General features: G+C 38.5%; 1 protein-coding gene across 1 annotated transcript in view; it reads right to left on the reverse strand.

Moving 5' to 3' along the window:
• Positions 1-7,204: 7,204 nt before the first annotated feature.
• tmeff1a (transmembrane protein with EGF-like and two follistatin-like domains 1a) overlaps positions 7,205-25,325 on the reverse strand; it is an 87,184-nt gene continuing 69,063 nt past the window's right edge. Inside the window, exons 5-10 of the mRNA XM_051953216.1 lie at positions 25,160-25,256; positions 23,089-23,237; positions 13,496-13,555; positions 12,445-12,568; positions 11,054-11,215; positions 7,205-10,017 (exon numbers count right to left, since the gene is read on the reverse strand). Coding sequence (XP_051809176.1) covers positions 9,933-10,017; positions 11,054-11,215; positions 12,445-12,568; positions 13,496-13,555; positions 23,089-23,237; positions 25,160-25,256 — 677 coding nt within the window. The 3' untranslated portion in view covers positions 7,205-9,932. The remainder of the gene's footprint in view (positions 10,018-11,053; positions 11,216-12,444; positions 12,569-13,495; positions 13,556-23,088; positions 23,238-25,159; positions 25,257-25,325) is intronic.

Consider the following 25,325-nt stretch of genomic DNA (forward strand, 5'->3'; position numbering starts at 1 on the left):
ACTCAGAGGGGAGCGGCACTGCTCTCACAAAACCCCCCGCAGCTAAAAATAAAAACTCTGTAAGGCGACACTCTGACATTTTGGGAAGATGCAAAGAAGAGGATGATGGAAATCCCCATCCAAGTCCTGTTCTGCTTTGTTACACTCATGCTCTCTGACTCGTAATTTTCCGTTATTCGTACGTTTGTCCAGGCTAGCAGCTGTGAAACGTGTATGTCAGCAACCGCCCTGCAGCTCTGCAGCGACAGATGCAGAGAAACCACAGTTGTCTGGTGTGATTACACAGCGACGGGATGTTTGAGGGGATTAAACGCTGCAGCTTTGCCCTTTTTACTTTCCCCCGGGTAGCAGAGTCCAAACATTGACAGAGATTGAGATCTGAAGCTCTTTATAGAGATGACTGACGGTTCCAGAGCGTGAGGAGGAGTATCACAGCGACACTGTTTTAACTCCAAACAGACACTGCACTGAGGGGTTTATTTAGTTTGAGCATTGCTCGGTGTACAGTACACGTCTATTAATATGTCGTACATAAATACCTGCATTTAGTCACTGTTAACTCACACCAAAGCTACATCACCGAGACCCGGGCGGGTGGAGACTAGTCTGTTGGACCTGAGTACAGAAACTAAGCTTGTATGCTACAAATGAGTTTCATATATTTTTTGTAATATTTCATAGACTAGATTTTAGTAGGAAAGTGGTTTAACCCACTTAATGCAGATTCAGATTTGACCCAAATATAGGATTACAGCGGTGCTTGGAATGTTAGATCATTCTTAAAAACACAAAACTTTGAACCCATTTTTCTAAAAAAAGAAAAAAAAATACAGAAAGTGGGTCAGACCATTTCCAAATACTTATTGTCCAAGATGCTTTTTAAAAAATTCCAAAATGATTCAAAATGTGTCCATAATTACTTGAAAATGATTCAAAATTACAGAAATGTTCCACAAATTATATGAAATGATGAAAATTTGATCCAAAATCTGTCTGAATTTCTCTCAAACGATTAAAAATGATCCAAAATGACTGAAAATTTGCAGAATTTGCAAAATTTCAACTCAAGATTTTTCAAGGATGCTTTTAAAAAATGAATAAAAATGATCCAAAATTGCAGACAGTTTGTTCAGGATTACACAAAAATGGTCAGAAATGACAAAAATCTTCCCAAAATGACGAGAATTGACCAAAATCACTTAAATCTGTTAGAATGATGAGGGTTTTAGAAGCAGAGTGGTCTAACCCACAAACATCCAAACTCAGTTTTATATAGTTTCTGTAATATTTTATGGTCTAGATTTTAGTGTCAGAGTGGTCTAACCCACAACCCAAATACAGCGTTACAGTGAAATGTCAAACTATTCTGGAAAACACTAAACTTTGAACCCATGTTTGTCAAAAACTACAGAAAGTGGATCAGATCATTCTGCTTTCAAACTCTTACTGTCCAAGATGCTTTAGAAATTATCCAGAATGATTCAAATGTGTCCAAAATGGTCCAGAATTACAGAAAATTCCAGACATGATCTAAAATGTGTTCAGAATGACATGAAAATCGTCTAAAATGACTGGAAAATGATCCAAAATCAGTCAGAATTTCTGTCAAATGATTAAAAATTATCCAGAATAACTGAACATTTGCAAAACTTTCTTCTTTTTGTTTTTCTTCAGAATTACACGAGGAACTTTCCCGTCTTTTGGTTGATATAGTCGAGGCTTACAAAGATAACGTCTTGTCCTAGTTTAGAGTGAGAACACCCAGAAGGAAAACATGTTTCAGTTTTGACACAAAGTTTTTAGCAACTTTAAGCAAAACTTATTGAGACTGAGCATAATTTGCTGTGCTACTAATCAGAATTCATCAGTTCATCCTTGCAACTCTTAGCTCCAGGTTTCAGGACAACCAGATTTAACTCTCCTGTTTTAAAGTAAAAATCTTTATAAAAATGGTTGAAAGTATTTTTTCAGGTTAAACTTCTTCTGCTTGACTTAATAAGTGTAAAATGGTTCATGTTAGCTAAGTGCCCTGAACAGAGGAGGTGTTCATTTATCAACATCACTCCATGAAAAGGAAAAATAAATACAAACTATAATATTTTATATGTAAATCTCTTCAATGTACATTAAGAAAAAGTTGCACTTTTGAAAAACAAGTGAATTATCCTCATTGAACCGCGATCTGTGACAGGTAAAGAACACCATTAAAATAAATAAATGATTAGTAATAGAGTTTATCATGAGATATGTTGGGATTTTTTGTTTTTTACACTTTTGGATAATTAAAGATCATTGCTGTCCTGAGAAACAAACCCAACAGGAGCCTTTAGGTGACTAAAGCAGCTTTCATGTGTAGTTTTTCTGCTCTTCTATTCAGATAACACCAGACTAAAGCGGGCATCGTTTAGTTTAGTCGCCTCTGGAATCATGAAACCCCTCCCCATCGTCAGCCACTCTCAGAGTGTTTCAGATGAATGAATGAATGTTGGATGTTCTCCGTTCTTTTGGAGCTGACTGACTGCTGAATGTGTTCGACTGAAGCCGGCAGCTGCAGCTCTCCCTGAATACCCCCCTCCCTACATCCACCACCTCTGGGCTGAAACTCTATATTTACCCCTGGGGCAGCGAGCCTGGAGCCCCGCCCACTGCAGAAATGTGGTTGGTTTATTTTCACACGGGGAGGCGGTGACCTCTGCTCCGGCTTCTGCAGATGAGCACTTTCCTAATTAGACGGTTAATGATGGGGGGGAGGGGTGGGACTGATAATGAGGGCTGAAGGCCACGTTCAACCTCATCTGTCCTCGTTTTCAAACCGCCGGCTCCCACAGCGTCTCTAACGAGCTGATTTAAGTGTGTTATTTCATTCTGTAATATCTACTGGTGCAGCTGATGCTAATGCGTCCGTTAGCTTTAGCTGCTCTGTCCTGGAGTCTTTCCCAGCTGAGTGAAGGTCTGGACGGATCACCGGTCCGTCACACTCAGCTACAGCCAATCTGGAATCACTAATTAACCTTTGGTGCCTGTTGGAGGGATCCGAAGCAAACGTACAAACTCATCAGACCTGCAGTTTCGACCCTCATCCTGCTGTGAGGCGAAACACTGAAGAGTTTAACACATTAAACAACAGGACGACAGAGTTCAGGTTGAAGACTGAAGACTGTCCAGAGTTTAGTGGATCAGCTGGTCTGCTGAGCCCAAAGTCAGAGTTTTTGGCTGGATCTCCATGGTAACTGATGCTGTGGAGCTAGATCTCCATGGTAACTGATGCTGCACAGCTAGATCTCCATGGCAACTGATGCTGTGGAGCTACAGTATATCTCCATGGTAACTGACGCTGCACAGCTAGATCTCCATGGTAACTGACGCTGTGGAGCTAGATCTCCATGGTAACTGATGCTGTGGAGCTACATCTCCATGGTAACTGACGCTGTTGAGCTAGATCTCCATGGTAACTGACGCTGCACAGCTGGATCTCCATGGTAACTGATGCTGTGGAGCTACATCTCCATGGTAACTGACGCTGCACAGCTAGATCTCCATGGTAACTGATGCTGTGGAGCTACATCTCCATGGTAACTGACGCTGCACAGCTGGATCACCATGGTAACTGATGCTGTAACCATAACAGCAGTTGCCATTGGTTGTGCTAACACTGTTCAGATGCCTACTGATGTCCAGTGGGAATGTTCAGGTGGAAGTGAACTATTCAGACATTAAGAGAGGGAGGAACACATCCAAATAGCAAAAACTGGAATCCTGCTGACAGTCAAATGTTTTTTGTTGTTTTTGTTTTTTTGCCTAATGGAGGTCCAGTTCTGAAACGTGGCTTTAGTTAGTGTGTGGGATTCCAGGTTTTACTATTCGGAAATCCTCATGTAGAGCAATTTTCAGATCAGTCCTGATGACAGTTGAGATGTCTTGAACTGATATTCTGACCAGTCCAAACTGGATTACAGGGCTGCACAGTGCAGTAGTGGTTAGCACTTTTGCCTTGCAGCAAGAAGATCCCTGGTTCAAATCCCAGCCTGGGATCTTTCTGCATGGAGTTTGAATGTTCTCCCTGTGTATGCATGGGTTTTCTCCGGGTACTCCGGCTTCCTCCCACAGTCCAAAAATATGCTGAGGTTAATTGGTTGCTCTAAATTGTCCGTAGGTGTGATTGTGTGTCTGTATATGTAGCCCTGTGACAGACTGGTGACCTGTCCAGGGTGTCCCCTGCCTTCACCCGAGTCAGCTGGGATAGACTCCAGCACCCCCCATGACCCTAGTGAGGATAAAGTGGTGTATAGAGAATGGATGGACAACATTGACTGAAAGATTTCAGTCAATTAAACCTTAAATTCATTTACCTGAGAAAACCATCCATTAATGTCTTACCTTAAAATGACCAACATATTTAAAAAATATAGCTGCAAAGAAAAAGTTTCCCACTAAAGATGAATCATTGATGAACATTTATTTGCATTAACTAAATTATTATGAGGAAACAGAAATCCATTTCTAGTTTTTCTATCAAATATGTTTATGTCTATAATTATACTGGACATCAATAAAAATGTCTGCATAGTGAAATATATGAAGTCCATCTGCATTTATTCATCATATTCAGGGACAGCTGGTATAAATGGGCTAACAGGGCTAAGCCCTCCCAAGTAAACACAAAAAAGATGAGAAAATTATTTTTTAAATAACCTACAACAGATTGTTTTAAGTTTAGGTGAAAACAAAGGTAGCAACAGCACCAATCAGTCAAAAGAAAAACATAGAATATCTCTAAATGGGTTTATTTTTTACAGCCCCAGCAGATACAGTCCGCTTTCATTCATTTCGTTCTTGTAAGTGATTGACAGGTGTCATGTCCCGCCCCCGTGATTTACTGATCATTTGGGCTAACTTCAGGCCTTTGACGCAGCGAGAAAAGGTTAAGCTATGGCGGGCGTTAGCATGAACGAGGTGGATGTTTTGCTTTCATGTACATTTTCCTCAATGTCTTTGGAGGAAAAGCTGGAAGTTAAGAGACTGGGATCACATCGGCCGTCGATGTGAGCTTCTTTTCAAATAAGGTAGGCCCATGTTGACCTGTTAAAGGACTGTGACACCTTGTTTTTGCTGAGGTCATCTGTTGTACTGAAGGCGTGTTTTGCACTACATGTCGCCAAACAGTTGTAATAAGACAGTTGCAGCAGGCTGTCTGTGGGCAGTCGTTGCAGTTGGAACACGTTTTGTAGTGGTGTGTGTGTGTGTGTGTGTGTGTGTGTGTGTGTGTGTGTGTGTGTGTGTGTGTGTGTGTGTGTGTGTGTGTGTGTGTGTGTGAGTGAGTGAGTGAGTGAGTGAGTTGATGTAGAGCACTAAAAAAAGTATAGTGTACCTGTAATGGATGTAACTGTGTGTATCATAGGTGATGTTGCTTTTGCAGCTGTGTTAACCATTTAATCGATATTATTCATTTGTTAGCCCACCCAACAAATTTCACCACCAGCCGCCACTGATCATATTGATGTTTAAATAACGGGAACTGCAGCCCACGTTCAGTCAAGTTAGCAGATTTATGGATAAACGTTTCCAAGTTTCTCTGACAAAATAAAAGCCATGATTTGTTTTACAAGAAAATTACAATTTCAAAAATGTAACTTTGAAAATGTAAATCAAACTGTAAGAAGTGTTAACTAGCTGCTCCACTTGCTCTGAATATTTTTGTTCTCGTCTTTGTCAAACCCAAATGACAAATTAGTCCATATTCTGGCTACAAAACCGACAACAGCATCGGTGGATTGACCAAAAGTTAGCCGACCTAGTGGAAGTGCTATTGAGGTCTGCTCTGGCACGGATTATTACCGTCACACATGTAGCTTTTATAATAAATCCTGTCCAACACACAGAGCTGTAACTCCGTTTCAGTGTGAGCTCTAATGTTTCTCTGTGTGACTGTGTCTGAATTCCTGTAATAAAATCCTCCTGTTCACTGGGAGCTGCACCCACAGATATACATATCTATCTACTGATTCATATCTATGGTTCTATCTACCGATTCATATCTATGGTTCTATCTACCGATTCATATCTATGGTTCTATCTACTGATTCGTATCTATGGTTCTATCTACTGATTCATATCTATGCACACTACTCTGGTCCGATGCAGTCTCCCTGGTGACGTTTCATGAGTACGTGAGAACCAGGTACGGACAGCTACGTACTGAGAAACGGCCACAGTCTTCTTACCTCAAAGGTACAAAGTGCTCGTCTTCTCGTCCAGCATCAGGAAACGTCTTTAAAGCTTCTTCAAATCCAGACAAAATACAATCAAAAGATCAAACTAACGTCATTGGTGCATTCAGGTGCAGTTGGACAACGAAGTTGCATTCAGGAGCATCGGAAATCGGAGTGTCAGTAATGTAAATTTCCAACAAAAAGTTTGGAGGGGCACACGGGGTGGCCAATCAGATCACATGGGGGGCCACTGCCCCCCCGTGCCCCCACGGAAGATCCGCCACTGTTTTCCAGAATGGTCTAACACTCCAGTGTAACGCTGTATTTGGGTTGTGGGTTTAGACCACTCTGACACTAGAATCTAGACCAGAAAATATTACAGAAACTATATGAAACTCGGTTGTTTTTTTCTAGGTTAGACCACTCTGCTTCTAACCCTCTCAACTGTCACCAACGACTTCCTCTTATTTACCATCTCACATTGTTTTCTATTGTTTTATGAAGTGTATTCACTGCTCTGAGCTTGGTCTTTTTAGATGCTAATTAGCTGCTTGCTAACTCTGGCACAATTACTTTTAATTGTGTGCAGTCCCTGCAAAATAAACAAATAGTGAATGAAAGAAACAAGCAGGCCGATTCAACGGAGGTGGCCATATGATGCATTTTCATCTGATTACACTATTATTGTGGTTATTACTGGAATACTGAAGTAAATATAAGCGCAGCTGCTGTCTCCATTAGGCTGTTAGTGTTTGTTGTGGAATTAGGACACCATGTCTCTGCAGAGCAACAACAAAACTGTCTTCTGTCTCCTGTGACTGATGACGAAGGTCGTCTCAATAATTTGTGTATCTGCAGTCAAATCACACACAGACGCAGGATTTCTATTCAAAAGCATCATTAATTCATCACCAGAAGTGGAATATGCTGTAAAACGGGAGCAGAGGAAATAAAAAGGAACATTTCAGTCAAATGACACAGCAGCACTCGGGGAGTACATTAAAAAAACATTTTTTTATTTTGTCCGAGACCAAAAGTAGCCTCTCAGCGTCTACATGCAGAATATTAACATGTCAAACACATTCTAGTCACATTTAGAGAAGTCACGGCTGCGATGGTCGACAACAAGTAGAAACACGTCGCTCGGGTTTGGGTGAAGGTTCAACTACGACCTGCAAATGTCCAGACTAAAGACGAACAGAAAATCAAAGTTACAAACATACGGAGACGACAAACCTCCCTGAACTCGCAGTTTGGACCTCAGCACGGCCTCAAAGGTTTCACAAATCTGGTGTCGCTCGTTGGTAGTTCCTCTCTAACCTCCCCTTCCACTGCACAACTAACTATTAGAGATTAATCTGCAATTAAGCCAAATTACAGGAACTTCCCCTGAAGGTTAAGAGTTATTTTAGTGCCCTTCTACCTCTGTTAGCGGGCTAGCTAGCATAGGTAACGTTAGCTCAACAGCTCTGAGCAGCACAATTAGTTTATGATCACATCAAAATACTTTCAACTGCTAATTTATTCATGTGGAATGTGTGGTTGGACATCGAGCTAAAATTGGACACATGAAAACAGCAGCTAGCTTGAATCTGGCTGGCTAACTGTTGAATAAGTTACACATTGTACTGAAGAGTTTTACACCAATTTAAGCTTGAGGACGCCTCCACGTTTATCTGTACCGTGTGTTTGAGGACGTGGGTCAGGGTTTGTTTGTGATTGACTGAAACAGATTGATTCATTCGCTGTAAAATCATTTAAACCTGTTAGCAGTGAATGTGAAAAAGCCAAAAAGAGTCCAGTTTCAGATCGCCAAAGTTAAATTTTGGATAAGAAGGCAGTAAGTTACGTTCAAACTTTCTTACAATTTGTGGCAAAACAGTTGAATGTGGACCACAACCTGATTTTTAGCTTTGGTTATCTGTGGAACTGTTTTGAAAACAATACGTGCAACCGCTTCACAACAATCTGACCCCAATTTGGAGTAGAAATATTCAGAAACGGAAACAAAATGAGCCTCCAAGACTTTGTAAATGTGGAAACCAAGAACTGGCCTCAAGGCTTCCAAATACTGGCACACAAATAGACTTAAATTACTGAAACGTGTTTTTAAATCTGAATTACATTAGCTAGCATGTAGCTTTGGGGCTAAATTAACCAGGTTCTGTATGGTAACCAGAAGGGGGCGCTGTTGCCTACAAACTAGTTAACAAAACTAGTTGAAGAGGAAACAACAGAAAATTGGAACAATGTCTTGAGGAATTATTCTTATTTCGTAAAGTTGTACATATTGTTTCATGTCAGCTGGTATCGATCGTGTTTTATGATGTCCGGAGACAAAGACAACAAAAGAAGTCAACAACAAAACAAAAGTCACAACCTTTTCAGAAAACGTCTCCATTTCCCATGAAGTGCATTAAACTGAAAAACCAACCAGAGCAACAGTTTTTCTGGGGAAATTGTGGTACTTTTTTAATATTTGACTTTTTTAAAGGATTTTTTGTAACGTAACTGTACTAAAAATGTTATGGAAATACATCTAGTACTTGTAAGACCTTTATCTCATCTTCATACTAGAAGACAAAGGGGTTGGGATTGTGTTTTAAATGCACTATACTGGATCACTGTTGGTTTTCTTGTGGGATTCTGAGTGCCGAAAACTCCAGCTGAGGCCCAAATGCAAAACAAACAAAAAAGACAAAATTATTCTCTCACATTCAAAGAAAAGTCCTTAATCACAACCATCACCAGCAACCAAGACTTCTTCCAATTAAAAAACATGACAGAGAGTTGATTTGCAGTCCTTCCAAACCCCCAAACAGCCGACTTGAGATTTACAAACGAAGATGCTGAAACATTCCTGCCTCTAAGTCTTACAATCGACACTAATCTGCTCCTGATCGAAGCGCCAGTGGCTCCACTCCAGAGTTAAAGCCTGCAGACTGGTTTCCAAAGCCTTATACATTCCATTTTTAAACACTGAATAACACCTTCCCTCCCTCAGAGTCCTCGGTTGATCCGTCCGTCCGAGGAGGCGTCGACGGCCTTTCCTTTAAAAAGTTTAAACTACAACCACAGTACACAGTTTTCACAAGTCATGCGAATATACAGGAACTAGAATTCAGAACGGAAGTTAAACATAAAGACCTCGAGTAAAAACTACCCTCAAGAAAAGAATAATAAATTATTAGCTCGTTTTAAACCACAGTGAAGTCTTTACATGGAATTTCATAGCAAAGGATAAACGACTGGCTGGCCCCGACACTCCTTCAACAGAACATTAAAAACAAACTGCATTTGGTGATCAGCTGCACATTAGTAGTTAAAAAACAAATAAAAAAACAGCGGGAGGCAAAGAAATTTCAATAAATACACATTCCACGGGGGCCAATGTTACTCTGTTAGCCAGTTTAGCAAAACCTCTAAAGAAGCAGTTAAAAGGAATTAAGACGGCAGACGTGGTTCTGTTGATCCGGCTCCTTGTTCTTTGAAATTGGAAAAAAAATTAAAAATAATCGCGCAAAATAAATGCGCAGAAATTCCATCCGAAACAAAAAAAGAGGGAAAATAAGGCCCCTTAAATAAATATTCTTCTTTTTAAATGGTTTTCCCAGGAGACAAAAAACAAAAATGAAATTATTACCACACCTACGGTTAAAAAAATGGTATTTCCCCGCGCCGTAAGAAAAAACTTATCAAAAGAACCAGCAGCCAACGTGGCGGCTATACCATCCGGGAGTTAGTGTCCGAAGAAAAGTGTCCGAGGTTCTGTTTTTGCCGGCGGCCTCTGTTGTTTTTTGGACATTTCCTGAAGAGAAACACAGCGAGAGAATACTGCCGTTAGTAAATTGATTAACACAGGAGTGGGAATACCGGCAGAAACTTAACAGACTAGAGGATATTGTTGAGATTATTGTCAGACGGAGCAGAGTTGATGGGGAATCAAATGGAAACAGAATGGAGACGGCGGTGCAACAACTTGTTTTAGTGCTAACGATACTTTAAAAAAGGATTCTGGATGACAAAATGTTTGAAGAAATGTAAAGTTTGCTCTTTGAAAAGAACTGGAGGTGAGATTTGAACCATCACTTTTAATACATGTATGCTAGCTAATGTTAGCATCAGTCCCTGGAGCTACTCCGAACATTAGTGTGATGATGCTAAACTCATGTCGTCCAGTTCTACAAAATCAAACTTGTTTCCAGCAGATTTGCAGCAAAGACATTAGTTTGCAAAAAAAAAAAAAAGTAGTCACAGATTTGCCATGTTAGCTACTAGCAACAAACGTTCTGTTACTAATAGATTAGCATGACTAGCTAACATGTTCACTGGGGGTTTGCTAAAAGCAGTTAGCATAGTTGAGTATATTTGTATAAAACATATTGTTGGGTCTAAAATGTAACAATGAAGTTAGTGAGGTGACTTTGAATAAAACAATATTGTAGGTTCTTAACTTTAATATTTAAATTAGTTAGGTATCTTTGAATAAAACATAATATTGTAGAGTCTTAACGTCAATATTTAGTGAGATAACTGTAGAAAACAATACTGTAGGGTCTTAACTTTAATATTTAATCAGGTACCTTTATGTAAAACATGTTATTGTCGGGTCTTAGCTATTTAAATTAGTCAGGTAAATTGTATAAAACATGATATTCTAGGGTCTTAACTTTAATATTAAATTTAGTCAGGTATCTTTGTGTAAAACAATATTAAAACATGATATTGACTAATGTTTATAAGTGATTAATTTTTAAGTCAAGTAACTTTTTAAGTATCTTCTTATCTTAAATCTTAAACACTTGATAATAAAAATGTGTACTTTTTAGCGGCTACTTCCTCACCTTGTGATGCACATCACCACGGCGACGATGATGGCGATCTGCACGGCGCCGATGATGGCGGCGATGAGGACGTAGTGCAGCTTCTGACCGCTGGGAACCACGTAGAGGATGTTGAAGTCCTGCGGCTCGTCGCACTGAGAACCTTTGTATCCGGCATCGCATCTGGAATACGAAGAACGATTTAACAGGACGACAAGAGAAACCTAAAATCTACGCAAATATGAGGAACGATTCAACAGGACGTCTATGAAACCTGGAATCTACTGGATCGACTTCACATAACCGACTCCTTCAGACCAGAAAACCTGCTGTACCTGTACAATCGTAGGCAGTAGTACTCGCTGTTCCACTGAAAACTACATTGATTTGATTTCATGCAGTTGAACATATTAAAATGTGGACTACATCCAGAGCGATACCGTCAAAAGGATTCTCAATAATTTACATGAAAGAAGCACTATGGAAGCCTGTTGCTCCAGGATAAAGTTGGTTTATTCGTCACTGTTTCTCATAATAAGAACAATCTTACTGTAACATCAAATGTGTCACGCTATAATGTAAAATATTAGCTGTAGGATGTTTTTCATCATTTTACCAAGACATATTCAGGATATTCTGAAAAATACATAAACTTTAAGCTGTTCTGAAAAACAATTTTACGTCACTTTAAACAAGTTGTGTTGCATTTTAGACAGTTTCTGACTCATTTTGGACGTGATTTTGACATCTTTGACAATTTTCAAGTCATTTTTTCCATTTTGATCCAATTTTGAGTAATTCTTGCAAATTCATGTTTAATTGTTTTACAAATTTTAAGTGTTTTTGACAAGTTTTGGGTCATATTAGATTGTTTTTGCTCACTTTACTCATTTCAGACATTTTCTTTGATGTCTTGGACAATTTTTACGTCACTTTAAACAAGTTGTGACGCATTTTAGATCATTTTATTTGAGTCAAATGTAATCCTTTCTGCATCACTTTAGACAGGATTTAAATCATTTTCAGTGAGTTTTTGAGTCATTTTGGACTATTTTTTTTTACATTTTGGACAAGTTTGAAGTCATTTTGTGTCACTTCAGACAAGATTCAATTATTTTAGAGACGTTTCTTTTTCTTGTTGAGTAATTTTGGCATTTTTCAAAATAATTTGGGCAATTTTAAATTTTGTTGACAGATTTTGAGTCATATTAGATCGTTTTTGCTCACTTTACTCATTTAGACACCTTCTTTGACGTCTTGGACAAATTTTCTGTCATTCTGGACAAATTTTGCATCACTTTGACGAGGTTTTAATGTATTTTAGATAGCAAGAGTTGTTTATTCGTCTTACTCTGACTCTGTAATCACAGTAAAACTAGAAGAACAGAAGATTTTCCTAGTAGTCCACTGACCTGCAGGTCGCCATGTTGTATTTGATCTCACATTTTCCGTGAACACAGAATCCGGCGTAGCTGTCGGCGCAGGGGATCGGCATGCCGGCGTAGAATCCGTCTCCGTGGTCCAGACCGGTGGTTTCTGGAAATAAAACACAAAATATACGACGAGGACTAACGATGTTAACATCTTTATTTTTGTTCTGGAGCTAAATCAGGATTCAGTAAATATACGGAAAAAATCACAAGAAACATTCAGATGTAGTTTTAGATCAAATTTATTAAACACTGTATTAATACATTTATTTATTAAACGTATATTTAATGTGGAACACTGTATAGTCCACCTTCTAATGCAGTGATCTTTTACATTTATTTGACAAATGAACTTATTCTTATATTTACAAGTGACAAATCATTTATACCATGTTGATTCATTTTAGACAAATTTTCATTTCTGACACATTTTGAGCCATTTTGAAATGAATTCCGTCATTTTTAACAACTTTTACATCACTGGTGTATCAACCAAGTTTTGGTTTAACTTTAGACAAATCTGGATTCATTTTGTACATGGCTGTGACATTATGGACGTGTTTTAAGTCATTTAAAAAGAATTTTGTGTCACTTTGGAGAATTTTTGCCTCGTTTAGACAAGTTTCAACTTATTTTAGACACATTTAGTTTAATTTTGGACTGATTTTGAGTAATTCTGGGTAACTTTTAACTCATTTTGAAGTCTTCAGTGGTCTAAAGGGTGAGCCGTCGTTATATTTAGCTGCTGAGTTTCCAAAAAAACAGAAATGAAATCAGGCTGATGGATGAAGATGAAGGAGATTAGTTCAGACAGAAAACATCCTGGATAGAGATCGCTGATGCTGTTTGAAAAATGGCTGTCACAGACGGCTAATTTCTGTTCCCTTTCAGTGAAAACTAAAGTCTAGAAACAGATTCATTTCTGTGCCGATTTCCATTTCGCTAAAAGCAGCAGAACGGCGTCATTAAAACGGACAGAAATGAAGGACGAAGTGACATTAAGGAGCCTCATAGTAACGGATGTGTTTCTTACCCAGGACTTTTACTTTGAAAGGGCTGCTGTCGTCTTTCTTCCCCAGTTTTTCTTTATCGGCTGTGAAGGAAAAACACAAAATCTGAGTTTCTCTAAACAACAACAAACAGATTTCACATCCATGTTTGTTTCCTGCAACTGTCACCGTCCGACTTCCTGTTTGTCATCTGTCCGGATCGACTGTGTGTGTGTTTGTTTGTTGTCTATGTGTGTATTTGTTGTGTTGTTTATGCATGTGTTTGTTGTGTTGTTTATGTGTTTGTGTTGTTTATTCCTGAGGACAGACTAAAGGAAGTGGAAGACGTCGGTGGATGTTTGAGTCTCGCTCTGTTTGTCGGAGTCGAGGTTTTGAAGAGTCAAAATCTGACCTGACAGGTGTGTGTGTGTGTGTGTGTGTGTGTGTGTGTGTGTGTGTGTGTGTGTGTGTGTGTGTGTGTGTGTGTGTGTCGGTGAACAAACAAACAAAGCAGCTGAATGGTAAACAGCACAAACACACACATATCTGTACTCGTTTGTTTCCATGGATGATTATTAAAGTGTCTTAAGTCGGATTCTGGTTTCTTTTCTCTTTTATGTTGAAAATCTTTGCTTGTTTTGTCATTTTGGTCTTCAGGAAACACTTACCAGCATATTTCACCGTTTTATAAACCAACTAATGTAGAAAATTATCAACTATTCAACAAAAATACAAAAAACCACAAGAATGCAGCGTCTACAAAGTTCATATAAAGGTACCAAACATGATAGAAATACAATAATTTAGCTGAAATAAGGCTGGAATTGGACAATAAAAGCAATGCAGGTAATTATACTGAGGTAATATCACATATTATAGTGAAATAATGAAATATTGCACCTGGAAAATGAAGTTTAGATTCATTTTAGTCGATTTTTGAGTCAATTTCTGACTCATTTTGGACATTCTACTCTCATCTTTGACAAGTTTCCAGTCATTTTGGATGAACTTTAGGTCATTTTGGATTATTTTTGCATCACTGTTTCAAGGTTTTCAATTCATTTCAATCAATTTTCGGATCTTGAGCAATTTTTAGGCCATTGTGGACCATTTTTGAGTCATTTTACACCATTTTGTGTCGCTTTGGACAGCTTTTCAATTATTTTGGACATTTATTTTGACATCTTAGGCATTTTTTCAGGCATTTCTGACAGACTTGATGATAAATAATAATCAGCAGATCATTTAACGGCATAAAAGTATGACACATAACAGAAACACAGTAATTATACTGAAGTAATATCACATATTATAGTGAAATAATGAAATATTGCGCCTGAAAATTGAAATATTGTCTTTTACACTGATAATGTTGTAGATTGAAGTGAATTACTGTGAAATCTACTAAAGGAAAGTCTGAGTTTACGTCTTAAATGAGGTCAAATATTAAAACCTCGGGTCAGATTTGGGGTTTTTCAGTAAAATAAGTGAGTATTTGACGCTGTGGGTTTGGTTTGTGGTGTTCGTTGAGGCGAATCGTTGGCCTGACGCCCTGAGGAGGCGGTGGATCGAGGAGGGGCAGCTGCTCTTCACCTCAGGGCTTCAGACTCCCACCGACCACCGCCTCCTCGACCAATCAGACACCTCGAAGCCACAACCGGTGACGAGAAAGCCATAAATCCTGCCGGGATACGGCCTCCAGCAGCGAGACGCTCTGTGATTCAAGGTGAGTCCGTCGACATAAATCTGAGAAACATCAGACGAGCCTCGTATCTCAGCTCCTCCATTAAAACCCACTCTGCATATTTACTCAACCAAACCAGGGACTAAGCATCCGTCAGGAGGCACAAATAAAGACCAACTGAAAGGAACTCCTGAACCCTAAAACCTGTTGGAGGGGTTGAAAGAAAAAACATGAAATCTGTAAAAGATAAAGCCTTTAAAACGACAGAAACTGGACGAATCATGACTGATGTACTGGTTCCACTAATGGGAAATAACAAAAACAAAGCTATAAACTGTGATGTTTCAGCAAAATCACTTTTTTCTCATTTAAAAATTTGCTAGAAACACACAAAAAACTGATTCTGTTCACAAAACTAAGAACAATTCTAACACAACTTATCAGAAAAAAAGAGGAAAAATACACTAAAATCACACCTTTTATCAGAGTCTGAAATTGTAAAAACTGAAAAAAACATCAGATTTTCAACTTTTTCTTGAAATCATGTGTAATGTTCTGTTTCCATTGCAAAAAAAAACAAACAAACAAAAAAATTATCCTTAAAATTGTGATATTTCACCAAAAATCACTTTTTTCCCTGCTTGTCTCATTTAAAATTTTGCCAAAAATAAGCTGGATTTTCTCAAAAATCTAAAAATTTTGAGCTCCTCTGCACAACTAAAAAGCCATGACTGACTCAGATAGGACCAATAGTCGAAAATGAACCTTCCGGTTCGTCCAGAACTGCTGGAAATAAGCAGCTATTTGCTTCCAAGTTTGCAATATATGTTCTGCTGCCCTCGAGTGGACAGAAAAGCTTGTTGTAAACCTGCATTCTCTTTAACAACCAGCAGGGGGAGACTCCTCTGGTTGCAAGTCTGAGAAAACTACTGACTTCCAACTTGATTTATTACCTCAGAGAGCAGTTTAGCTTTGGGTTTATGGACTCAATCAAAGGTTTAAAGCTTCCGACAACACAGCATGATGTTAGTTTTGTAAATGAAAGTCGTTTTTAAAGGAAAATGATCGATGAAGCAGGATATGTTTGACATGTTGGATGTGTTGGAGGATTTCTTACATTGTCCCGAACTCGAAGCTTCAAAACAGCAGAATACCAATGAGTGGGTTGCTGCATCCATCATTTATATGCAACTTTTGACATCAAATGAACTATCCGGTTAGTCCAGAACTGCTGCTAAACCTGCATTCTTTCTGACAACCAGCAGAGGGCGACTCCTCTGCTTCCAAATCTATGAGAAAAATACCGACTCCCAAGTTGATTTATTACCTCAGAGAGCAGCTTAGCTTTGGGTTTATGGACTCAATCAAAGGTTTAAAGCTTCAAACAACACAGCATGATGTTAATTTTGTAAATGAAAGTCATTTTTAAAGGAAAATGAACGATGAAGCAGGATGTGGTTGAGGATTTCTTGCATTGTATCAAACTCAAAGCTTCAAAACGACAGAAAACCAGCTGATGTGTCGCTACGTCCATCGTTTATAACCAACTTTTGACTCCAGAACTGCTAAAAATAAGCAGCTCTTTGCATCCAACTGTGCAATATATTTCAGATTTCTGCTGCCTACACGTGGACAGGAAAGTCTTTTTTTTCCAGACTTAAGTGACGTTTCTGAATATTTTCCACCGGTGGAACACGACCAGACGTGACTGAAGGTAAAACCTTCATTTTCAGCTGCACTCGGCGTCCCTGAGTGTCAGATTATGGCGGACGGTAACGAGATGAGGATTAATTTCCAGAGGAATCAAAGCGGCGTTCCTCCACGCTCGGTTTGAGTCGTAATTGAAAACACTGGTGATTAGACGCATTAATTTGTCAGACACGGTTTCAATAACGAGGCTGATTTATGAATCGGTCACAGTCAGCAGAGCTCAGCCAAGCCCAAACGCCATCAGTCCTGAGTTTCACTGCGTCAGCGACTTAATGTGGAATAATGAGCCGAGAGTTAAACATCGCTGGAGGTGAAGATTTAAACCCAAACAGAGGAGCAGTTCTACCAGTCCAGCAGAAAACATACTTTTAAAGGTCTGACAGGAAAAAAGGGGAAGAAAGATGAACTGAAAGATAGAAATCAATGAAAAATGAAGTACTAAAGGAGACGAGGAAGGAAAGAAACAAGTAAAAACAGAAATTACCGTAGGAATGATGGAAAAGAAAAACAGATCATTACCAGACATTCAAAGAGAAAGCAAGGACATGGAAAAGAGGTAAAAACTCTAAAGAAATAAGAGCTGAAATAAAGAAATAAAGCAAAAGAATGACGCAGAAAAGAAGAAAGACAAATGAAAGTAAACAGAAAGCAAAAATGGGAGCAAAAAAAGAAAAATGAAGAAAAAACATAGAAAAAAGGACAGAAAAGTAAGAAAAAGAAAAACAAGCAAATAAACAAAAACAAAGAAAAACTCAGAAAGAAAACTGGAAAGAAAAAACTGAAAGACTGAAAAAGGAAAAAAGACAAAGAAAGAAATAAAGAAATGAACAAAAGAAAGGCTGAAAGAAAAGAACTGCACAAAAAATTTAAAAAAAAGAAGAAATAACAGATGGAAGGAAACATAAAAGTCCAAAGAATGAAAAGAATGCTGAAAGAAAAACAACATAAAAAGATAAAACTGGAGAAATATTGGAGAAAATTACTAAAAAATGAAGAGACCTAAAAGAAAGAAGCCAAGAAAGAAAACAGCAAAGAAGTAAAATTAAAAATATAAGCACAAAAAGAATCAAAGGTGGAAAGAAAACAAGTAAAAACAGAAATCTGGAATGATGGAAAAGAGACCGAACGCAAGTAGAAATGAGGATGGACAAGAAAAACAGAAAATTATTCAAAGAAGTAAAAACTGAAATAAAGAAATAAAGAAAAACATTGACGTGAAGAAGAAGAAAAATAAAGGAAAGTAAAATAAGGTGGCAGAAAAAGAAAGAAATATGGAAATAAAGACAGAAGAAAGAAGAAGACAAGGTAAGAAGAAAGAAATGACAAGAAAGACGAAAAGAATAAAACAAATGACAAAAAGACTAAAAGAAAAAAACAAGAAAATAAGAAAGAAAAAAGAAAAACTAAAAGATGGAAGAACAGATGCAAAGAAACAAAGTAAGAAACGACAGAAGAAAAACACAAAGACATAAAAAGAGAAAACTTGAAGAGACAAGAGAAGGAAGCTGAAAAACAAAAGATGGAAATTCAAAAAGGAGGAAAGAGAAAAAAGAATAACCTAAGACGCAAAGAAAGAATGAATAATATAAATAACAAAAATAAATATAAAAACAAAGGAAGGTCTAAAGAAGGAAAGCAACCGTGAGTAAGAAATGAGGGAAACAAATCAAAGAAACCAGGAGGTGGAGAAAAAACAGAGGAAGAAGGAGGAAAATATGATGAAATATGAAGTAAAAACAGAGTAAAAGAGTGAAAGAAACCAAAACTAAATAACAAACGCTGGGGAGCAAAATGAATTCGAAATAAACCTCCTGTTTTTGTCCACCGGTTGAATATCGAGCTGCTTTTAAACCTCTCCAGTGAAGCTTTCTGAAGCTCTGGCAGTCGACGATGACGGTCGGATTTTCCAATTTAGACTCAATCAAACAGCGATGGAAGCAGATTTATCTGTCGGAGCTGAGAGGTCGGAGGTGGACCAAACTGTTTACTGAGCAGCAGAAAATGAATTTAGTCTCAGATTCACTAAAGCTCCTCTGGTCTGACTCCATCTTTTATATTGTTCAGTCTAGATCCACTCATGAAGCAGACGTCAGCAGACAGATTCTAGGAAACTTGTTCCTGTAAACGAGCTGATTAATTGATCTGAGACGCTAATTTGGGCGACGTTTTGTAACATTACAGAAAATTCCAGAGGTTTGGTGACATGAGGTAAGAGGGAGTAGAAGGTAAATTTAGAGTCTAAAATATCAGTTATAACGCAGACAAATCAGGCACAAAAGCAAGCAGCAACCTAAAGGGTTTTTTAAAAACTGCAGTTCCTCAAATGGCCACTAGAGGCTGCTTCTAAAAGTGAGTCGTCCCCAAGTGAGGTGAAAGGGAGTGGAAGGTAAATGTAGGGTCAAAAATATCAGTTATAACTCAAACAAACCAGACACAAAACTAATTAGCAACCAGCAGGGCTAAAATTAGCTGCAATTCCTCATATGGCCACTAGTGGCTGGTTCTAAAAGTGAGTCAGTCCCCATAGACTCCTATGTTAAAATGTCCAACGTTACAGAAGAAATAATCATGTTTAAAGCCTTAAAACTAAAATTGTTTTGGTCTCTACAGCTCATTTCACCTTTTATGACAACTGTACTTAATGTAATTTCTATAAAATTCTTCTGTTTAAATTATAATTTTAAAAAAACTGCAGTTTTGGTTCTAAATGTGAGTCAGTTATCATAGACCTCCATGTTAAAATGTTCAACTTTACAACAAAAACAAACATTTTGAATACTTTAAACAACACATGTTTTGGTTTCTACAGCTAATTTTGCTGTTAATAATGACTGGTTTAATTTTTAAACAATTCTTCTGTTTAAACTCTAATTAAAACAAATAAATAAAATGCAGTTCCTCTGATGGCCACTGGAGGCTAGGTCTAAAAGCGAGATTCAGAATCAGATTCATTTATTAATGGCCACACATCAAAGTTGTCACCTTTCTTGACTACAGTGCCACCTTCTGACAATACTTCACTTCATTGTAGTTTAATTTTATGTGGAAAAACACACAGGCGGTAACCTCTAACCCAGAAAACAAAGAGAAAGACGTGAACTTCAAACACAAAACTGAGCTCCCATGTCTCAGTAAATCGTCTTTATTCCACTCAGGAGGGACGCCTGCTCATTAAAATCAGCCACGATTATCTAAATATTCCTTTTTCCTCACTGGATGAACAACATGTCGGCTCAGATTTGCCTGCAGTGCTTTAAATCCTCCGCCTCCATGCGATCGCTGAGGCACGTCGTCAGTAGCAGCGTGACGAACAGATAATTCAGAAACCTTAAAATGAAGCTCATGTGCAGGAACCAGACAGGAAGTGCTGATGATGTTTACATGTGTGCAGCCTCACTGTGATCAGAAATGATTCTTTACAACAGCTCCACCAGACTGAAGCCAGGTTTCTGCTGTGCGTGTGATTTATCAGCTGTTTCCTACATCTGCAGCCTGATTTGTACCTCTCCTGTATTCACATCACATCCAGACAAACACTCACTCCCAGCCGCCGTCTACCTGACATGAAAATATTTCAGTGAAGCAGATCCACAGCTACGCCTGAACAAACTGACAGGACTCTGAGCCATGAAAACTCAGTCTGAGTCGAGTTTCATCTGGAGCTAAATAAGTCGTGTTTGAATCGGCAGCTGCTCCAGAAGTTCAGCACTGAAGCAGAAATACTCTAAATGTAAAGAGTTTTGTGAATAAATCAGGAAACCACAAGAACAAATCCAAGTAATGTAGTAAAAAGTGCGTTTATCCGGCTAAATGATCTGCGTTTATAGCCCGACATGCTAATATTTAATGCTACTTCATTAGCCAGCTGTGCTATCGATGCTAAAGTCAGCATACGGCTAGCTTCATCCACTCCTCATCTTGGAAGCTTATTTTGATATAAACGTAAACCTTATTATTGTATTTACTTACCACACAATAAAACGGATCATATTCTATTCAGTTTTATTCTATATCTAAGCTAACAAAAAGCAGCTAAACATCTCCTACATGTCTTACACCTCATTTCTATGTAAAACATAATGACTTGTTAGCTGCACTAGCATCAACCTTTTGGCATGGAAAATAAAACACCCACAGACGTTGGCCATTTCCCAATATGTGTTCTTGTCTGTACTAACGGTCTAACGTTCTCGTGAAACGTCATCAGTCAGAGACCAAGTACTGTTCCAATTCAAAGAACGCATCTGACCGAGAACGGCAGTCATACCCGGAAACGTTCTCGCTCCACTCACATTTATCGAGACTGCATCGGACCAGACTTTTGTGGACTTGGATCTCTCACAATGCATTTGCACCAACCAGCGGTCAAACTCTGAGGAGGAAACTTTCAGTCGTAACAGAAGTATTTTTACTGTTATTATGATACAAAATGTAGTTTTCAGATTATTTCAGACGAGAAAGTAGTTGTGTAAACGTCAAACATGTGGCCAGTTTATCCAGATAAAGCCTGATTAAAAATGAGCTCCAACGGTTTGGGAGATGTGAGGCTCCAGTATAAACGGCTGTGAGCGGCCGGTCAGAGAGAGCAGCCTGATGTCGGCAAGACTTTTAGAAATCTGCTGCTGGCTCTGACGGTTCAAAAGTGGTTAAACGGGGCTTATAAGTTGTTTTACGTTTTTCTAATGGTCACACTTTGGCCTCATGGTGTATTTTTTATTGTTCAGAGAAAAATGGACTTGAAAGAAGTTAAAGTTAATGTTCATAACATCATATTTTTAAAGTTTTACTCCATCGCTGTCTGTGTGCTACTGAATTATTGTCGTCTTCATTACCTGTAGTACGACTTTGTTCTATTCTTATGATTGTTACTGTGCATTAAAAATAACATTTAATAATATTTATCGGAGGAACATCTGAAGAAACCCAGATCCTCACTGAGTGCTGGGAGATTCCACAGACGGAACATCAGCAGCTCCATCTTCAGTATCTGGACCAGCAGGATGCTGTTCATGGAGACTGAATCATAGAAAATGCTGAAATGTGTTGAAGCATTTTGCAAGGAACTATTATTAAACTTTGTTCAAAATATGAAATGAACTGTTGAAACCAGAAGTAAATAATCTGTGTATGGTTCACTCATTCGTTTTTACGTTTCAAAATAAAATGAGAAAAAACAAACAATCGGTTTGTTTTTTTGTTTTTTGTTTTAAAAATGGAATTCGAAAAACAAAAAAATAGAGAAAGAAAAAAAATACTGCGTTTTTACCAGTTTTAAGGTTTGAACAAACATAAAAAGCCTTTTCCCATTTAGAAGCGACTGGCAGAACCGGAAGTCAAAGTGAGAACTCGTGGTGACTTGACTTCACTTCTCTGTCAAACTCCGCACCACTTACTGTGAAAACATGTTTGTCTTATTTAGAGCGAGTAGACGCATCACTCTGAGAACTCATGATCTCAGTGTGAACAAAATTGCTTTAATGGTCCAAGTAAGTATTTTTAAGTACTAAAATGTCAAGAACTCTGGTGACCGCTCTTCTAGTTTAACTGACAATCAGGTTGATTGGTGATAGTTTCCGTCTCCAGATGTTTCGCTGGCTACAATAAGATGTTTAAATAATTTATGTGAAATGTTGTGAGATGAACGAGTTTCAGGAGAGCTTTTACTCGATTAATCCATCCATTCAGTTTATATCCTCGACTTATGTTGGAGGTTCTACGGATTGATGTAAGTCGGGTCTCGCTGTAAGTCGGAACTCTGGTGAATGTAGGGCTAGACCCGAATATTCGGTGGTGACGGTGGTATCCGAATAGTTGTTTTGAGATCTGAATATTTTCCCCCCATCCCCCTTCGGACGATGTTGCACGATCGGTATTCGACCAGTCAATTCGTCAGTTCCCTCGTCGGACGCTATGATACGAACATATCCAGATATTCAGCCCATTCCTTTGTCGACCCGCCCCTTTTCTAGTTCTTATTATCCATTGTTGGGAAGTACTGACAAAAATGGGGTATAAATGTGAATAAATGTGCATTTAGTAGCATTTGTATTGGGTTTCCTTCATGTTTATGATACAATACGCCTTTATTAATCTTAAAGTGGAAAAATTTCCAGTGTTTAAGGGTTAGAGACTTTAAAAAGGTGAACAATGCATTTTACTGCGCATTCTGCGATGTATAATTGTGTTTGTGATAAATAAAGGTCTTGAATCTTGGTGACACCACTGCAAAAAACTCTGCCTTACCGGGACACCTGCCCAGGTGCTTGACGTCGATCTGCTCCTGCTTCATGCACGACGCCTCTCGGACCAGACAGGGGTTGTTGTAGGAGTTCCCATCGGTGGCGCAGACCGGGTTCTCGTTGTGGCCACTGCAGTCGATGTTACATATGCACCTGAGGAGGAAAAACCAATGCTGTAGCCTGAAAACCTGAACATGTTTCTGTCATCACCAGCTGAAGAACATCCAGAGGAACGAAGCTCAATGAACCGACACTAGGAGCTCATTTGGATCCTTCTGAAGAACTCTCTCAGACACAATCAACGGTTTCACACAGATTCCAGTTCTGGTACTTCTATTTTTTACTGTTTAATACTTCTATGCCGCTATGTTCCATAAGGAAGGTCTGTTTTATTTAAATGGTCCAATATAACACATTTTCCTGAAAAGGTTTTACAATCTATACATTAATAAACACTCAGCCAACCTTCCAGCTTTTATTAAAAAAAAAAACACTAAAAAAAAAGAAAGACTCACTGATCCCTCTTCTTGGACAGCCATAAATAAAATATTGCATTTTATACTACGCTACCAGCGTTTGAAGGCCACACTTAACAGCTGAACATAAAAAAATCATACATTCATAAAATAAAATGCACTGTTTCATAAAACCGCAGACGTTCATATTTTCAGCTTTTATTCTCACCTTAAACCATCAGTTTCTCCTGTTTTTTTCAAGAGCAACTTTAGAACTTTAAAATGGCGTCTATCTTGAACAAAGTTAAATTAATATTATGTCTATGTGTTTGTATTATTATATATTTAACTGTATTATAGAAGCTGATGTTTTCATTAGAATGCAGGTTATTAGCTGTTGTACAGACGAAGCTACGATGAATTTTTGATTTCATACAACATCAGGTAAGAAGACTGATCTCCCTTTTTGGCTGACTCGGGTACATTTCCATTGATTTGAATGCTGATTAATGTAAATTGGTCTTTATTTTTATATTTTTATTTTTATCCAAAAGCGATTATGTGCATCTCACCTCCTCCACAATAGCCAGTGTTAAATGTTGAAAAATGCAACTGACTAGCCTAGGAATGCTAGCTGTTAGCCTATATGTGCTAGAAAGCAGCATAGGAATGCTACTTGCTAGCCTTGGGATGCTAATGGCTAGCCTATGGATGATAGACACTAGCCTAAAGATGCTAGGTGCTACCTGAGAAACACTACTGACTGTCCAGGAAAGCAAGTGGCTAGCCGAGGGATGCTATTCACTATTCTAGGCTTGCTACTTGCAAGCCTAAAAATTGTAGCGGCTAACCTATTGATGCTAGTGACTAGCCTGAGGGATGCAAGTGGATAAAGATAAAAAGATAAGGATAAAGAGACTTTACTGTCATTGTGTAAAAGTACAATGAAATTTGTCTGGAAGAACACGACAATTAGCAGCTGTGCAAATAGGGATAAAAATAGTTCTTGTCTTTGGAAGCGAGTGGCTAGCCTAGGGTTGCTACTTGCTAGGCGAGAGGTAGCAGCGACTAACATAGTGATGTTAGTCGCTGTAGCTAGCCTTGGGATGCTAATCACTAGCCTCGGGATGCTAGTCACGAGCCAAGGGATGCTAGTTACTAGCCTAGTAACAACAGGGATTTTAGAGACTAACCTGTGGATGCTAGTGGCTAGCTTATGGATGCTGATTGCTAATGCAGGGATGGAAATAACTAGTGCAGGGATGCTAATGGCCAGTACATTTAGTTGCACATCCAGTAAGTTGTTGAAGGAAACTTTCAAATGACTTGTTGAATGAGTGACACAACTTAAAGAGCTAAGAAATCAATTCTTCTGGTCATGTATTAGCGAAATCAGTCACTGGTTTTGACACAAACACAAGCTAAGACCTTTCAACAGTCATATTTTCCTGCACCACTGTGACCTCATGGAAGAAAGTCAGTATTTGGTTCTCGTTGTTGTACTTATTGTGATACTGTATCTCATTTCCAGTAAAGCAGGATCCATAAATATGTTTATAGATTATCGTGTATTTTAGCACACTGAGCATTCCAGGCTCTGTCCACCATCCGTAAACTCACCAGACGTCCTCCGAGTCTTCGTCGCACTCGGCTCCATATTTACATGTGCTGCACTTGGTGAACTTCTTCCCAGCGTCAGAGCCTGAACCTTCGTCATCTGTGAGTCACAACAAACAAACTGCATCATTTACTGTCTGCTGCTCGTTTTTACAATTCTGATCAGTCT

This window comes from Acanthochromis polyacanthus, chromosome 9 (assembly GCF_021347895.1).
Source record: "Acanthochromis polyacanthus isolate Apoly-LR-REF ecotype Palm Island chromosome 9, KAUST_Apoly_ChrSc, whole genome shotgun sequence".
Taxonomy (NCBI): Eukaryota; Metazoa; Chordata; class Actinopteri; family Pomacentridae; genus Acanthochromis; species Acanthochromis polyacanthus.